Raw genomic sequence first — 14,612 nt, forward strand, 5'->3', positions numbered from 1 at the left:
TTCAGAACTACATTACCCACAACGCAAGGTTGGAGGGGGTGGGGCAGCAAACAACTCAATGGGGGCATACAATAAACTACATCTCCCAATATCCCTAAGGACAGACTTCCCCTTTTTCCCCTGGGGATGTGGCTCCCTGCCAAAGCTCAGGCTTTTGGTAAACACTTGCATTTGCTAAAGTCTGTCTCGTTTTCCTAATCTTGCAGATCCACCGAGAGGCCAAAACCTGGCCCCAAGCTAAATCATGACCCTGGAATGACCTATGATCCCAGACTGAGTTACCAGGCTTAGGCGGACACTTCTATCCTGGAGTGAGGCCACTGGATGGAGTCCCATCCCCAGAATCCAGGACAATCTTGATTCAGGCTGAACCCCAACACCAGGCTGAGCGCCTACCTGCAGCTGAGTCCTGACCTCAGCTGAAACGCAGCTCTCCCTTCCCCTTCTACTCTCAGCCTATCAGTTCAGTTCAGTCGCTCAGTCGTGTCCGACTCTTTGCAACCCTATGAATCGCAGCACGCCAGGCCTCCCTGTCCACCACCAACTCCCGGAGTTTACTCAAACTTGCGTCCATCGAGTCGGTGATGCCATCCAGCCATCTCATCCTCAGTCGTCCCCTTCTCCTCCTGCCCCCAATCCCTCCCAGCATCAGAGTCTTTTCCAATGAGTCAACTCTACTGAGCCTTAATCTCTGGCTGAATTTACACCTAGACAGATCTCAGATAAAGACTGAGCCCTGACCTCAGATTAGGACAGACCTGTGGACCTTCGTTTGAGTCCCAGGCCTTCGACTAGTGGCTCACCCCTCTCCTAAACCTCTGATCCTAGTCAGGTCCCATCCCAATTGTGGTGCCCACCTGGGATGAACCCCAATTTCAGTTGAGACCCTAACTCCCAGGCTGAGCCGCTGAGTTCCAGACCCCAGGCTGAGTTTCTGACTCGATCTGACCCTCTAACCTCTGGTATGCATGCTCAATAACTCAGTCGTGTCCGACTCTTTGTGACCCTATGGACTGTAGCCTGCCAGGCTCCCCTGTCCATGGGATTTCCCAGGCAAGAGTACTGGAGTGGGTTGCCGTTTCCTTCTCCATCTAATCTCTGGAGCCCGTCTATTTTGCAATTTGAAGTTTTCTAACTCGGAAGCCACCAGCAGGTGGGGCCAGGTCCCCGCAGAGCCGTCTGTCCCAGTGTGGGTTACTGGAGCTATCTATCCTAGCCGTGTTGTATTTCGTGTGTCCTGGAAGACGGGGCTCAGAGCCTGACTTGTCCCAGGGGGTCCAAAGCCCTCAGCCCCAGCAGGGCGACTGTCACCTCTGTAACCAAAGAGAAAGTACCAAAGGCAGGAGAGGATGGGAGTTGGGGGAGGTTGCTCCTTGGATCTCGCCCCTTTCATCCCAGTGCCTCAAAGGGATTAACAGTGTGTGAACTGACTTTTATGAGAGAGGTGGCAGACTTCCAAGCCCAAGGGTTCGAGGAGCAGGGGAGTGGTGGAGTAGGAATACTAGGGTCTATGCAAACTATTAAACCTGATTGGGCCTTAATGGATGAGACTGGGAAATGGGCAGGTGCAAGCTCGAACTGTACGGGAGCCGAGTAAAGGCCTGGGCCTGACGCCCCAAGGACAGCCCGTCCTCAGTTTCCCGGCGTAGACTTTAGGGAGGGAGGCAGGATGCGGTAGGGGCACTAATGGACCCGGCCTTGGCGGAGGCGCGTCCTGGACAGGATCGAAGTCCTCCCATCCGCCCTGTGGCCGGAGGGACCAGACCATTAGTGGGACGAACGTAGACGTCTGGAGCCAGGCCGGCCCGCAAGAGCGGGGTGACCTCAGTTCTCCCTGCGATGGAGTGGGGGGAAAACCTCCTGGGTTGGGGCTTTAGTGTCTTGGCCCTTTAATGAATGATTGAAAAGAAAGAGGAAAAGAAAAACCGTCCAGGGCGGGGTCAGGGATGGGGTGGACAAAAGGGTCCCAGGGGATTTGGAAAATGGATGGGGGTCCTTTAAGGGGTCTGTCCAGTGGCGTCGGGTGGCGCGCATTCCTTTAAGAAGGGGCGGGGCGTCCGTTGGGGCCCGCCTCCTTGGAGGGGGTTCTTGCTTTCAGGGGGCCGTGCCAGGGCTCCAAGAGTGCGGGGGCGTGGCAGAGTGTACGGGGCGTGGCAGAGCTTGGAGTGGGCGGGGCCTTTAGCGGGGCGGGGTCGGGCTCCTCGCCCTGGGCTGAGTCTCCCGGCGGCGGCGGGCGTCAGGGACCGGGTGCGGTGGAGGCGTCGGCCGCGGCAGGAGCAGCATGGATTGGGGCACCGAACTGTGGGTGAGTCTGTTCCGCTTGACTCCAAGTTCCTCCCTTCCTGGGGTCCAGACCCACGATTTGCCCCTGCAGTACCCCAGCGGGATCTCTGCGCGTTTCCTTCCACCGACCCCTAGAATCCCCTCTCTCCGCGGAGTTTCCCAGGGCGGTTCAGGACGCCCCGGAGCGGAGGGCGACCTTTCAGTTGCCGCGCTGGGAAACTGAGGTACGGGGTTCATAGTGAGGAGGGCAGAAGAAGTCCTGGGACCAGGCCTGAGCAGCCGGGAGAGGTCACCTATTTTGAGCGCCCTGACTGGGCCGGCGGCTTATCTTACGGCCCCTGGGTCCCTGCCCGCCGTCCGCCTGTCCGGCTGGGGCGGGGGAGGGGGCCCGCTGGCCACTTCCAACCCCACGTGGGACCTGGAAGTCCAAACCGCCTTCACGTCGCCTCTAATCTACAATTAGGGATTGGGACGCTGTAGGGGGGAGGGGGCTGCGAGCCTCGGCCTCAGCCCCCTCCCCCAGCCCTCCTTAGGCACTGGGAGGGGCCGCCACCAATCGCCTCGAACCTATGCCCTGGAAGCCCCAGAATTTTTTCCCCCTTTCCTAGCCGGAACCTCTGACCCCTCCTCTTTCTGGGGGCGGTGGCCCTCCTGGGTTCCTGGGTGCCCTGGGTTAACTAGATCGTCCCCCCAACACCAACTCTGGGATTTCTTTTGGAGGTAAAGTGGAGTCAGTGAGGAAAACTGAGTCGCCCCTGGGGGGACCCTGGGAAGCGTGGCGACCAGGGGAACCTGATGCCCGCGCTCCCACCATTCTAGGGCCCCCCCAAGCTGCAGGGAACCCTGCCCCTCTGGCCCTGACTCACGCCAGGCCGGCCGGATTTTCCGGAATCTGGGGGGGATTAGGGGACCCGGGGCAGGGGGAGTGGCCTTGCCCCATTCCACACCCCTCTTGGACGCCGGGAGAGGGGACCCTGTAGTCCGGCTGGGGCCCCGCCCCAGTTCTCTGGCCCTTCCCGGGAAGGGGAGGGGGTTCCCGCCGGTTTCCTGCCTCCCCCCGCACCGCTCCGGGGCGGGGCCGGGAAGCCACTCCTTCTTGGAGCTCGGAGCCAGGAGGCTCCCTTGCCGCTGGGTCGGCGGCTGTGGGGTCCCCGGGTCCTGACCTTGGTCCTCCCAATCCCCCTGCTAGGATCAGTTTGAGGTGCTCGAGCGGCACACGCAGTGGGGTCTGGACCTGTTGGACAGATACGTGAAGTTCGTGAAAGAGCGGACGGAGGTGGAGCAGGCTTATGCAAAGCAACTGCGGTGAGACCCTAAGGTGGCCGCGCCCTGGGGTTAGGGGGAGCGGTTGGAGGACTGGGGGCTCAGCCTTCCTACCTCTCTCCGTAGGAGCCTGGTGAAAAAATACATGCCCAAAAGACCTGCCAAAGATGACCCTGAATCCAAGTAAGAACGAACACCGGATGGATACAGGGCTAGATTTGGGAGGGCCAGGGGTATGGGACCCACTTCCTCTCTCTCTCAAGCTGGGCTCTCTCTCTCAAGCTGGGCTCCCCGCAAACAGATCCCTCACTTCTCACCCCAGTTCCACCTAGAGGCGTGAGCTTGGATGCAGGAACCGAATTACCTGGCTTGGAATTCTAAATCCACTACTTTCCAGCTGAACTGCTTTGGCCACTTGACTTCAGTTCTCAGCCTCCGTTTCCCTCGCCTATTAAATGGGAGAGGCTCCCACAGTTATTAAATGAGTGACTCTGGGCAAGTGACTCATGTTGTGAGCCTTGGTTTTCCTCTCCTGTGAATTGGGGATGACGATGTCCTTGTAGGGGCTCATATGAAGGTTAAGATAGTGTGTTAAAACAATGCCTGGCTTATTTCACTTTATTCCAGTTCCGGAAACCCCCAAAGCTCTAGAAAGCAAAAGGTTTTCTGGTCACTTGTTTGGAGGCAATCTCAAGACCTGAACTGACATGAAGTTAATTAAGTTCATTAGGGTCTTCTTGGATTTTATCTCACTTATGTGAATACTAATGCTTCTTGCAAAAGCATTTATAATATTTGATTATACGATGCTGCTACTGACACCACGAGAGTGATGCAAAAAGATGGTGTAAGCATCATATCCCCTTTCTAAGACCTCCCCAAATTCTGAGAATTCTGAGTTTCTGTGTCCCCCTCGAGGGCTGGGGGTGTGGGCCAGAGTTTATCGTTGCTTCTGGGGTGAATGTCTTGGGGCTCACGCTTTCTCATATGGAGGTGGGTCTGCGGGCTTGTGGTTCCCAGGGGTCCTGACCCCCAGCCCCCATCCCGCCTCCATCCCACCCCAGGTTCAGCCAGCAACAGTCCTTCGTGCAGATTCTGCAGGAGGTGAATGATTTTGCTGGCCAGCGGGAGCTGGTGGCTGAGAACCTCAGCGTGCGTGTATGTCTGGAGCTGGCCAAGTACTCGCAGGAGATGAAACAAGAGAGAAAGATGGTGGGTGATCCCTTCTCTGGGGCTTCCCGAGGGTCCCCTGACATCAGGGTGAGCCTTATCGCCCCCTCTTCCCATAGCACTTCCAAGAAGGTCGTCGGGCCCAGCAGCAGCTGGAAAGTGGCTTCAAGCAGCTGGAGAATGTGAGTCTGTGGGTGTGGAGAAGCGAGGCTCTGGCCCCGAGCAGCTGGGTGAAGGTTGTCGATTCACTTCGTCTGGCCGGGACCCCTCCTCTCCTGTGGGTTTCCAATCTGCCTGTTGTCCCCACCCTGACTCCCAGTTGCTGGTGACGTCCCCCCAGTCCCTGAAACCATGGCGGGCAGCTCCTTCATTCCGGTTCTGTCTCCAACACAGAGTAAACGTAAATTTGAACGGGACTGCAGGGAGGCTGAGAAGGCAGCCCAGACCGCTGAGAGGCTTGACCAGGATATCAACGCCACCAAGGCTGATGTGGAGAAGGTGCCTGTGGGGTCTGAGACAGGCTTGGGGGTCAGGGTTAGGCAAGGCCAGAACTGGGCTATGACCTTCCCCCCACCTCGATATTCCTCAGGCCAAACAACAAGCCCACCTTCGGAGTCATATGGCAGAAGAAAGCAAAAATGAGTATGCAGCCCAACTACAGCGCTTCAACCGTGACCAGTCTCACTTCTATTTTTCCCAGATGCCCCAGATATTTGATGTGAGTGCTACAAACCCCCAGTCCCACCTTCCCTAGAGAACCCCAGAGGTAACCAACTCCTATACACTTGTCAAAACCCCAGCTGTAATGTCCTAATCTCTAAATTGTAAAGGAGTTAGAACCAAATAGTCAAGTGTTCTCCGATTTTATTCAAGCTGTTCTTTCTGCCAGGGATGTCGTTCTTTCCTTTTGTAATTCCTACATTCTTCCAAGCCCCAATTCTAACAAACCCTCTGGAAGATCTCAAATTTCCCTTCTCCTGTTTCAGCTCTGTACTCTACTCTCTATCCCAACACTGAGACTGGGAGTATCTGTGTTGGGTCTGCTTTTTTCTTGAAATTCCTGGCTGTGTTTTTTTCTTAGTATATTTTTAAAATTAATTAATTAGGCTGCACCTTGTCTTAGTTGCAGCATGTGGGATCTAGTTCCCTGACCAGGGATTGAACCTGGACCCCTTGCAGTGCCTTAGCCACTGGACCACTGGGGAAGTCCCTTCCTGGCTACATTTTCACCTCCTTTGAGGAGCCTTTCCTGACTCCCTAGGCAAAAGGAGGGCCTCAAATTCCTCTCTGACATCTTCCTGGCCTCTGAAATTTCTCCCCTGACCACACTGAGCTTGAAGTCTCTGTGTTCAATTCTGTGTTTTCCCTGCTAAACTGGGCTTGGGGCTGTGGTCAGTGTGGGGCTCCATTATGCTCAGGAGGGAATCACTCTGCCACCAGCCCCTCGACCAATGCCCCTGAGAACCGTGCCCCCTGTCTCTATAGAAGCTGCAGGACATGGACGAGCGGCGGGCCACCCACCTGGGGGCTGGTTACGGGCTCCTGTCAGAGACTGAGCTGGAGGTGGTACCCATCATCGCCAAGTGTTTGGAGGGCATGAAGGTGGCGGCAGATGCTGTGAATGCCAAGAATGTGGGTACCTGGTCCTGGCAGTGGACCACGGGGGACAAGCAGTGGTTGGGGGTGGTATGCAGAAGTAGGAGTCCGAAGGCTGGACCCCCAGTCTTGCCCCTGATTGCCCCTCACCATCCCCAGGATTCCCAGGTCCTAATTGAGCTGCACAAGTCAGGCTTTGCCCGTCCGGGTGATGTGGAATTCGAAGACTTTAGCCAGCCCATGAACCGTGTGCCCTCGGACAGCAGCCTGGGTACCCCCTCCGATGGACGGCCAGAGCTCCGAGGCACGAGCCGCAGCCGGGCTAAGCGCTGGCCATTCGGCAAGAAGAACAAGGTGGGGGCCGGGGCCCTCAGGGTGGAGGGCTGGGTGTGAGTGGGGACAGCAGGGGCCCACACTGAGTCAGCCCCAGCCGCCGGAACGCTGAGTCCCGGGCAGGAATTTTCCTCTTGGCTGCTAGCCCGGGCTGGAGGGAAGGAAGGCGGCTGGGCCATTGGTCTGGGAGTCCCCCGAGGCTGTGGGGGGGTGGGGTGGGGGCGGATTGACAGGGGAGGGCCTGTGGCGTCTGTCTGCTCCTTCTCAGGAGGCTGAGAGAAGAGACCTGCTTTGGGGTTCAGGGCTGGGTGAGGGCTTGGGACACCAGCCCTAGGGACTCCCCTTGAGTCTCTTCAACCCTCTGATGAGTCTTTGGGCCCCCTAACCTCAGGCTGGTTTTTCTTGGGATTTTTGGCTTTCAATGTCAGGCACATACCTGGACGCCCCTGGTTTCTACCTTTGACAACCCCCTCCTCTGCCCAATTTATACCTTTGACTTCTGTTTCATACTTTCGATCCCTGTCGACATATGCTTTGAATCCCCTAGCTTAAACCCCAGCTGTAGCCCTTTTGGTATTTCATGCCTTTGACCCTTCTCTTAGCTTGCCCTTGACATCTATGGCCCCATTTTTGTCTGAGACCTTGATTTCTGCATGCCTCTCCTTCCACCTTCTAGACTGTGAGCCCAGAAAGCTGGGGTTGGGTGTGGGGCAGAGAAACATGGGCCTCCCTGTGCCCCCAGGCTCCATTCTAGAAACTGGACATAGGATGCAAGGGAGGTGGGAAGTGTTGGGGGGTAGAGGGGGAGGGGTCTGGCCTTCTGGCTCACAATCTAATGCCCTCCCGTCACCTCCCAGATTTTTGTGTTGCTCTTTGCATGCATTTTCTGTGTGTGTGACTGTGTATCTTGAGTTGTGGTTTTCTTACTTTTTTTTTTTCTTTTCTCCATTTGGTTTTTTTTTCTTTTTTCTTTATTGCGTCCATCCGCCGTCCATCCGTCCGTCCATCCGTCTTTGTTCTCTACATCCTCCCGACCCTTCTGACCCATGCCCTCCCTGGCCCCTGCCGGTAGCCATGTCCCCCACCTCTCTCCCCCCTGGGGGGCCCCCTGCCCTCGGCATTACCTAATGGACCCCCGTCCCCCCGCTCCGGCCTCGACCCCTTGGCCATACTGAGCGAGATCAGTAAGTCGGTCAAACCGCGGCTAGCATCCTTCCGCAGCCTTCGAGGCAGCCGTGGGGTAAGTGAGGCCTCTGGGGGAGGAGGAGGGGGCGGCCCCAGCCCGCCCAGCGGCCGGGTGGCGGGACCCTGGGCTCGCTTCCTGCCGCAGGCTGGGCCCCCTCCTTCCAAGGCCCCACCTGGACCTGCTTCGCTCTGTGCATGGCCTTGCCCCCCAAGAACCTTGGGCAGGGAGGAAGGTGGACTCGGTGTGTCTTAGGCCTATCTTAGACCTGGGAGCTCAAACTCTGTGTTCCGGAGCTCAATCCTCTTCCACCTCGCAGACAGTGGTGACTGAGGATTTCAGCCACTTGCCCCCGGAGCAGCAGAGAAAGCGACTGCAGCAGCAGCTGGAAGAACGGAACCGTGAACTACAGAAGGAGATGGACCAGAGGTAAGGTGAGGGGCTGAGCAGGTAAGGAACAAGGTGAAAGGATAAATGATTCACACTGAAATGGTACCCAAAGATCTAACAAACCCCAGGCCCCAATGGGTTTATAAGGTGAACTGCAAGTAGAAGTGGAGAAGGCGATGGCACCGCACTCCAGTACTCTTGCCTGGAAAATCCCATGGACGGAGGAGCCTGGTAGGCTGCGGTCCATGGGGTCGATAAGAGTCGGACAGGACTGAGGGACTTCACTTTCACTTTTTACTTTCATGCCTTAGAGAAGGAAATGGCAACCCACTCCAGTGTTCTTGCCTGGAGAATCCCAGGGATGGGGGAGCCTGGTGGGCTGCTGTCTATGGGGTCGCACAGAGTCGGACACGACTGAAGTGACTTAGCAGCAGCAGCAGCAAGTAGAAGAAACAGTTTCTTCCCACCTTATACAAGTCATTCTAGGAAACAGAAAAAAAGTGAAAGGGACTTCCCTGGAGGTCCGGTGTTTAAGACTCTATGCTGCCAATGCAGGGAGCACAGGTTCAATCCCTGGTCAGAGAATGAAGATCCCACATGCTGCCAAAAAGACTGGGAAAAAAAAAAGAGTGAAAGCTGCCAGTTCATTTAGGAGGCTGGTGGAATCTCAGTTCCAAAACTGAGTTAGCAAGAATTCAAGAAAATCAAATTATGGATTTATTTAATTAACTTAACGATCTTAGATTGCAAAATCCTAGCCAATCCAAGTCCAGCAATGTATTAAAAACAGTATTATATCATGTGGTGATGGTGATTGCCCAACTCCATGAATGAATTTAATGCCATGGATCTGTACACTTAAAAATAGCACAAATGGGAAATTTTATATTATGTATATACCACAATAAAGAATAATAATAAAAAACAAACAAACAAAATCATGATCAGTGGGGTTAGCCCAGCCATGCAAAGATGGTTCAATATCAAAAACATCTATGAGTCTTATTCACTCCATTCATTGGCTAAAAGAAAAAATAAGCATATGGTTTTTTCATGGAATAACTCAAAACACTTAGAATATTAACAATAAAAAAACCTGCCAGATTAAAAAAAAAAGAAAGAAAATCTTTACTCACACTTTCCAAGCAGCAAGATTCTCTTCCCAGTCCTCTTACATAATAAGAGTGACGTTTGCCACTTGCAGATAGGCAGCCAAATGATATTTTGCTGTTTTGCACAGAACTCCTTGTACAAAATGGCTTTTATTGGTGTACAGTTCCATTTGATTATTGTTCCTGAGTGTTTCGTTTCGTTTTTTTTTTTTAATTTTTGGCTGCACCTCAAGCAGCATCCTGGGTCTTCGTTCCCTACCAGGGATGGAACCTGCGCCCCCTGCAGGGGAAGTGCAGACTCTTAACCACTAGACCACCAGAGAAGTCCCCATTCCTGAGATTTTTATGATGTTGGGGTTACTGGTGCATGCTCTGGAGTCCAAATGGACTGGCCTTTATTCTAGCTCTTTCCAGTTTCCTCATCTGTAATGTGCATCAGGTATTAGGACTGGGAAGAAGTTGAACCCAGGTTTGTCATCGTCCAGAGGTCCATGCGTGTAACAATTACCATCTGTATATATAGACATGGAGGAAGCAGGGACAGGAGACTAATGATAATAATAATAATAATACCTAGCATTTATAAAGCTTCTAACTCCTTACATGGATCATTAGAATTCCTGTTTTCCTGAGAGACTGTGATACACATAGGAGACAATGTGTATCCTACCTGAGAGGTAGGATCCACATAGTTCTGTTTAGTGCTGTATTTCTCATGCCTAGAATGGGTTTCTGGTATGCTGTGTGCACTCAGTATGAAAATCTGAAAGTGTTAGTTGCTCAGTTATGTCAGACTCTTTGCGACCCCCATGAACTGTAGCCCTCCAGGCTCCTCTGTCCATGGAATTTTCCAGGCAAGAATACTGGAGTGGGTTGCCATTTCCTTCTGCAGGGGATCTTCTGACCCAGGGATCAAACCCGCATGTCCTGCATCTCTTGCATGAGTGGTTCTTTACCACTAGCGCCACCTGGGAAGCCCCCTATATACACTACTACGTATAAAATAGATAACTAATGAGAACCTACTGTATAGCACAGGGACCTCTACTCAATGCACTGTGGTGGACTAAATGGGAAAGAAATCCAAAAAAAGAGGGGATATATGTGTACATGTGAGCTGATTCACTTTGCTAACGCAACATTGTACAGCAACTATACTCCAGCATAGTTATACTCCAGTAAAGGCACTGCTCTCATCTTCACAACACATATAGATACCATTATTCTCCTTTCACAGACAAGCCTACTGAGACACAGTTTTGGAACAACTAGGAAATGCCCGCTCTGGGATTTGAATCCAGGCTATGAAGCACTGGCTGAGCTCCCTGAAGCAAAGCCCATCTTTTTTTGTTTGTTAAATCACATGGATTTCTTTCTCCTCCATCTGTCTCACCCTAGGGAGGCCCTGAAGAAAATGAAGGATGTGTATGAAAAGACACCCCAGATGGGAGACCCAGCCAGCTTGGAGCCCCGGATCACGGAAACCCTGAACAACATCGAACGGCTGAAACTGGAAGTACAGAAGTATGAGGTCAGGGCAGACCCTGGGGAGAGGCGGGGCCGGCAGGCCTGGCTGAGTCACTGCCTGGTGGGGAGGGGGAGAATGAGGGACAGGGAGTTGTAGGTGGTGGGGGCTCCAGCTGTTTCTCATCACTGCCTCTGGTGTACATGGGTGATCTCAGGAAACCTCCAGGCCCAGAGTGGGCTGACCCCAGAGCCTGGCCCTGGAGCTGAGTGTGCGGTCCCCTCCTTTCAGGCTTGGCTGGCAGAAGCTGAGAGCCGGGTCCTAAGCAACCGGGGAGACACCCTGGGCCGGCACACCCGGCCTCCAGACCCCCCAGCCAGCGCGCCGCCAGACAGCAGCAGCAACAGCAACAGTGGATCGCAAGAGAACAAGGAGAGGTGAGCAGGGAGGCCAGGTTGGGTCTGTCCCCAGAGCCGGGACCCTGGTAAGGGGTGCCTATTCTCACTGCTTTGCCTTTTCCAACCAGCTCTGAAGAGCCCCCCTCTGAGGAGGGTCAGGATGCCCCCATCTACACGGAGTTTGATGAGGAATTTGAGGAGGAGCCTGCCTCCCCCATTGGTCACTGTGTGGCCATCTACCACTTTGAAGGTATGGACAGCCTGGGTGGTACATTGGTGACTTTGGTGGGGGGTAGGGGCAGGGGAGGGTGGCATTTGGGGCTGGGCTCTGTTGAGATCCGCCTCCAGCAGACCTGAGCCCACTGCCATTCTGTGACAGGGTCCAGCGAGGGCACCATCTCCATGGCTGAGGGCGAGGACCTCAGTCTCATGGAAGAAGACAAAGGCGACGGGTGGACCCGGGTCAGGCGGAAACAGGGGGGTGAGGGCTACGTGCCCACCTCTTACCTCCGCGTCATGCTCAACTGAACCCTGCTGGAAGCGGGAATAGGGGGGCTGTTGGCTGCTGCTTCTGGGCCACGGGGGGCCCCAGGACCTACGCACTTTATTTCTGCCCCCGTGGCTTTGGCTGAGACCTGTGTAACCTGCTGCCCCCCACCCCCTAACTCCTCTCCCCAGATGGACCCGCTGTGCCTTCTACCATTGATGTACATACTCATGTTTCAAATCTTTTTTCTTCCTGCCGCTCGGCTAGGGTCATTTTGTTTTATATAAAAAATGATGAAAAACTCTTGGAGTCTGTGGCTTATTAGGAGGTTTGGATACTGGGGCTGAATATTCAAACATCACCCTCCTTAAGGGCCACGTGGGGGGGGAATGAGGAAGTGGCAATGAACCTGGGTACACCTTGGACAAGCTCTGCCCCTTGCTGGGAGTCGAGTGTTTGTGACTCCGGTAGGGAGGAGAGTGCTGGATGTCACCCCTTTGGTGTTCCCTGCAGCTCAGATCTGCTGAGCACCTACTGTGTGCCAGGCCTTCTCCACCCAGGAGCTCATTCAAACGTTGAGTTTTCATTCCCATGATAACCCTTAGAAAGTACAGTCTCACTTTTATATTGAAACTGGGCACAGAGAGGTCAAGTGATCTGATAAAAGTCACACAGCTTTTAAAACACTTGAACTCTGGCCTCTTACAGACAGATCTTCAAGTTATCTTTAACATTAAGAGACATACATTCACCACTTGAGGGGTGGGGTGGGGTGTGCAGAGCCTCCAGACATCTGGGTCTTCTAGTGTAAGGCAGGAGCTGTCCACTCCCAGGATCCACATGCCTTTTTAGGGTGCAAGGTGGGTTCTTGCAAACCAGTCCGCTCCTTCTGTGCAGCAGGGTGCAGGTCCCCACTGCATCTGGCTGGGTGAAGAAACTTGGACGGCTTCCTTGGTCTCCATCAGGGGTCCCCAGATGCTTGGGTATCCAGCGTGAGAAGGGGGCTTGTGCTTTCAAAGGTCAGGCTCCAGGCGCTGTGAGAGGATGCTGAGGACGCGATGGAACTTTTCGAGTCGTGTGGCCCATGGCGCCCCAGCCCCTCGGCTCCCCCAGAGCAACCTCCTCAAGAAGCCAGTGGTCAGGGCCTCTGTCAGCTCCGGGTTGGGCCGGAATCCTGGGGGCGAGGCCAGGTGAGCTGGGGGTAGGGCCCAGGCACTTGCTTTGCTCCTCCCACACCTGCCTGGTTCCCTCTGGACTTTGACCCAGGAGGGACTCTGCCCCAGATTATCTGAACAACCGGGCAGGGTTAGCTGGGGAGAGGTCTGCAGGAGTCGGGGGGTGGGGGGGGGTGGGGGTGGGGGGCGGTGGTTGAAGGGCTTGGTCGATGCGGGCTCTGCCAGGGTGCATGGGGGCCAGTTCGTTTCAGGGGCCACATCAGAGCGCCCCCTACTTTAGGGCTTGAACCTGGACATGGAGCTGCCTTGAGGGTGGAATTTGGGGCCACCCTGCCTAACAAACTTGGGAGGAGGAGGTTAGGCCATGTTGGAAGAAGAAGGGTCTTAAGAAACCACCCAAGTGCGGGATTCGGAGGCAGGGCTGCCCCAGGACAGAAGTGTGGTTCTGAGTACAGTGGGGGCGCTATTCTGCTAGAGTGATGGTCTGAGTCATTTTGGAGGGAGCTTCGCATTCCTGTGGGGAATTGAGACCCTCTGGGGGTAGGGCCTTCCCAGGTGGGAGAGTGGGGGTGGAGTCCTGTGGGCTTGGCTCCGAGGGTGCTGTGCCCATCAACGCTGCAGGTGGCGGTAGCGTGTGTGGAGGTGAGAACACTCCTGGGACCCGGGCCCGCCCTGTTTGGGTGGGACTCTGGGAGGTGTGACAGGAGTCTAGTCTCTGGCCCGGTGGATTTGGGGGTTACCGCGCTGGAGCATGCAGGTTGTTTCGAAAGTGGGGATCCTCTGGCAACCCCTCGAAGGGGAGGAGCTCACCTCGCAGGCGCCGCGCCACCGCCTCTCGGAATCTGGGCGCGTCCCGGGCCGTCTGACGTGCCCGGTGCAGGGTGCGCAGCAGCCGCTCGCAGCTCTCGTCCAAGGGCCCCGGGAGTTCCTCACCCTCCAGCAGGCGCGCCGCGGGTGCCACGTGTGGCAGCGCCACCTCGCCGGGATCGCTGGGTCCTGTTGGGGGAAGGGTCTCGGCTGGGCTAGGGACGGGGTGCGGGTCCTAGGGTGAAGAGGACTCAACATATACTGGGGCCAGGGCATCCTAGGGTAGGGCAGAGGGTGGGGTTTGGGTCAGACACTGAGGCTCGAGCCCAGACCAGAGGAGGACAAGGGTGTGGCCTAAAGCTGGGGCGGAGCCTAGAACAGGCCCGCCCAGGGGTTGGGTCCAGGGCAGAGTCTCGCGTAGAGGGCGGGGGCAAGAGCTCGGAGGGCGGGGCCTAGGACCTAACGAGCTGGCGGCTCGTACCGCCAAGGTGGAGCCCGAGACAGAAACAAGGGTTCGGCGCGAGACCGGGAGGCCAGAGCCTAGCGCATTGCTGGATGTGAGTCAGGGGCCGGGCCTAGGCAGGGGGCGTGGCCTAGGAGAGACCCAGGGGCGGGGACTAAGACACGGGCGGGCGGGGCTTAGGGCTGAATCCAGATTCTGGTTAGGGTTATCACTCCTCGAAAGCCACCACTCACCGGCGCCCTCATTCAGCGATCGCATCAGCGGCTTCAGCTCCTGCTCAAAGGCCAGCGCAGCCTCCGTGTGGCTCCTTCGCAGGTGGCGCCACGTGCGTTCCAAACGCGACACCTGGAGGAAGAGACGTGAGCCCTCCTTCCTTCCACTCTTCCCCATCTCTTGCACTCCGGCCTCCTCCCTTGCTTCCCACGCACCTGGGGCATGAGCAAGGCGCCCATCACCGCGGCCAGTCCGGGCAGGTCCCCCACCGCCC

The 14,612-nt window shown here is 55.6% G+C and overlaps 2 protein-coding genes across 3 annotated transcripts in view; one reads left to right on the top strand and one right to left on the bottom strand.

Moving 5' to 3' along the window:
* Positions 1-2,177: 2,177 nt before the first annotated feature.
* On the top strand, positions 2,178-11,981 carry TRIP10 (thyroid hormone receptor interactor 10). Of its 2 annotated transcripts, XM_010828241.1 has the most exons (15): positions 2,178-2,305; positions 3,473-3,588; positions 3,673-3,729; positions 4,611-4,758; positions 4,836-4,898; positions 5,110-5,214; positions 5,306-5,434; positions 6,202-6,348; positions 6,472-6,666; positions 7,718-7,885; positions 8,148-8,257; positions 10,729-10,861; positions 11,087-11,232; positions 11,322-11,443; positions 11,573-11,981. In XM_010828241.1, exons 1-15 carry the CDS (start codon positions 2,282-2,284, stop codon positions 11,719-11,721), a joined length of 1,812 nt encoding a protein of 603 aa, XP_010826543.1. In that variant the 5' UTR covers positions 2,178-2,281; the 3' UTR covers positions 11,722-11,981. The 2 variants fall into 2 exon arrangements, with proteins under 2 accessions (XP_010826543.1, XP_010826544.1); XM_010828242.1 differs by lacking the exon at positions 7,718-7,885 and having other exon boundaries at positions 2,179-2,305; positions 11,573-11,978.
* A 308-nt stretch (positions 11,982-12,289) lies between these two features.
* SH2D3A (SH2 domain containing 3A) overlaps positions 12,290-14,612 on the bottom strand; it is a 14,597-nt gene continuing 12,274 nt past the window's right edge. The window contains exons 8-11 of the mRNA XM_010828470.1: positions 14,554-14,604; positions 14,352-14,470; positions 13,666-13,844; positions 12,290-12,854 (exon numbers count right to left, since the gene is read on the bottom strand). Coding sequence (XP_010826772.1) covers positions 12,694-12,854; positions 13,666-13,844; positions 14,352-14,470; positions 14,554-14,604 — 510 coding nt within the window. The 3' untranslated portion in view covers positions 12,290-12,693. The remainder of the gene's footprint in view (positions 12,855-13,665; positions 13,845-14,351; positions 14,471-14,553; positions 14,605-14,612) is intronic.

The sequence above is a fragment of the Bison bison genome, unplaced genomic scaffold (assembly GCF_000754665.1).
Source record: "Bison bison bison isolate TAMUID 2011002044 unplaced genomic scaffold, Bison_UMD1.0 scf7180017864492, whole genome shotgun sequence".
Lineage (NCBI taxonomy): Eukaryota > Metazoa > Chordata > Mammalia > Artiodactyla > Bovidae > Bison > Bison bison.

Excerpts from the sequence above, each read along its gene's own strand:
- TRIP10 (XM_010828241.1), top strand. The coding sequence starts at position 2,282 with ATGGATTGGGGCACCGAACTGTGG. Across the intron at positions 3,730-4,610 it reads AAAGATGACCCTGAATCCAA|GTTCAGCCAGCAACAGTCCT; the intron begins GTAAGAACGAAC and ends ATCCCACCCCAG. Across the intron at positions 6,349-6,471 it reads ATGCTGTGAATGCCAAGAAT|GATTCCCAGGTCCTAATTGA; the intron begins GTGGGTACCTGG and ends CACCATCCCCAG.